The 1771-nt window shown below is 45.6% G+C and overlaps 1 protein-coding gene across 1 annotated transcript in view; it reads right to left on the bottom strand.

Annotated features, from left to right (window-relative positions):
• The window catches only part of Rnf186 (ring finger protein 186), a 2547-nt gene extending 2446 nt beyond the window's left edge, over nt 1-101 (bottom strand). The window contains exon 1 of the mRNA XM_033767980.1: nt 49-101. Within this exon, the coding sequence (XP_033623871.1) occupies nt 49-101 (53 nt within the window). The remainder of the gene's footprint in view (nt 1-48) is intronic.
• Nucleotides 102-1771: the final 1670 nt, after the last annotated feature.

Here is a 1771-nt window from a genome sequence, read left to right on the forward strand (position 1 = left end):
CCTCCCATTTTCTCCACCTTTAGCTGGCCAGTCAGTTATTTCTGTCACCTCCCCCCTCCCCCGATCAAGCTGAAGGGACTCTGGATCCAGCACTGGGGCATCGTTGCCCGCATCTACTTCCCCTTTGTGGGTCACAGTAGCCTGTTTTCACATTGAGCAACCGCTGTTCCCCAGTGCCACTTGGTGTGATTCTGTTGGGGTTGATCTTTCACTCTGGCTGTCTGCCACTAGGGAGCTGATGGAATGTTATTCAGGGCGGACCAATCAGTGATTAGAAAATTCCATCTTGCCGGCTGCAGTGATTGGTCCAGCCCTAGGCACATGAACTAAGCCCAGCCAGTGAGGTTCAACTCTGAGATTTCTGTTGGAACTCTTGAGGAAAAGTGTGTCTGCTGGGTTTTCAAGCCTGAGGGTGGAACTCTGGAGCTGCCCGGACCACAGTGTGTAGAGAATGTGCCAAGAGTAAGTTTGGGGTAAAGGAAAGATGAAAAAAAAAAAAAAAAGAGAGAGAGAGAGACAAAGTCTTAATGACATTATTTGGACACCTAAGTCTAGCCTTGCCTATCTTTAGATTTTTCAGTTGTATTAACCCATAAAATGTCCCTGTTCATACGTATGTATGAATGTATATATGTATGTATTTTGTGGTGCTTGGGATCAAACTTGCGGCCTTGTTTTATTAAGTGAGTTCAAATTGGATTTCACTCATTGCACAGAAAACACCTTTTGCTAACAGAGAAGTGGATGGAGAAAACAAGCCTTTACTTGCTTTCTGATAGTCAAATGTTGATAAGACAATCAGACTTTGTACACGGCCAAGAGTGACCTAATGTCTGTATTTGATTATGCTAAAAGACACTGTTTAGTTTTCCCTGCTCTAAATGGCCCTGTATATTATTGTTCCTTTCTGTTTGCTAGACCCTAGAAAGAGTTGGGGCTAGGAGACGAAAAACCATGCCCAGCTACATTTATTTGTAATAAGATATCGAACATCAGGTGGACAGCCCAGTAAAGTCATATGGCTTGTGTCTTCCCTGTCTATCCGCCAGCTCAACGGGAATCTCCAGTGTCACAGGCAGTTGGTGGAGATTGAAATTAGGCCAGAGGAAGTTATTTGGGGTTAGAGTCTAAAAAGAAAAAAACTTTTTGGTGTTGTTGGGGAACCACCAGTAAGAAAAACATATCGGTTGTAACAACCCAGAGACAATGGAAATATACAGAAAGTAGCATGTGAACGTTCCTTTTGCTACCACCTCTGAGAAGTTACTGCTGTTCGCAGAGGGTTCCTCTGTGTCATCCTGTCACCTTGGCTTGGGGGACAGCTTCGTTTCTTAAAGGCGCTTTGCCTTCGTTATCGTCTGTTCTAACTCTGTCGTGGGAAACCTGGAGAGTTTCAGCTTCACGGAAGCTCAGTTTTAAGTCTGGTGACGTGGAGACGGTAACACTGGACACAGTCGTGGGGATGGCGTGAGCACCACCTTCCCCAGCCTGCGCACCGGGGAATGCTCAGTAATCGATGCATCTTGGTAGTAACCGACCCGGGTGTAACGGATCTTTCCACGGGGTGTGACAAGACACTCTGGCAATCTTTTTGCCCCGTTTCTTAAAGAGAAGTGACTGTGGGCAGGATCTGGGCATAGCTTAAAGCAAGCCTATCCCAGGGGAGGTACAGAATGTCTCGAGACTAAAAATGTCACATTGGTCTAGGTTTCACTTTCAACTCCGTGTTATGTTTGCGCTTGCTGTAATCTTAAAAGTCCTGAGACATAAG

The sequence above is a fragment of the Fukomys damarensis genome, unplaced genomic scaffold (assembly GCF_012274545.1).
Source record: "Fukomys damarensis isolate Sample0158 unplaced genomic scaffold, DMR_v1.0_HiC HiC_scaffold_23, whole genome shotgun sequence".
In the NCBI taxonomy this organism is placed as follows: domain Eukaryota; kingdom Metazoa; phylum Chordata; class Mammalia; order Rodentia; family Bathyergidae; genus Fukomys; species Fukomys damarensis.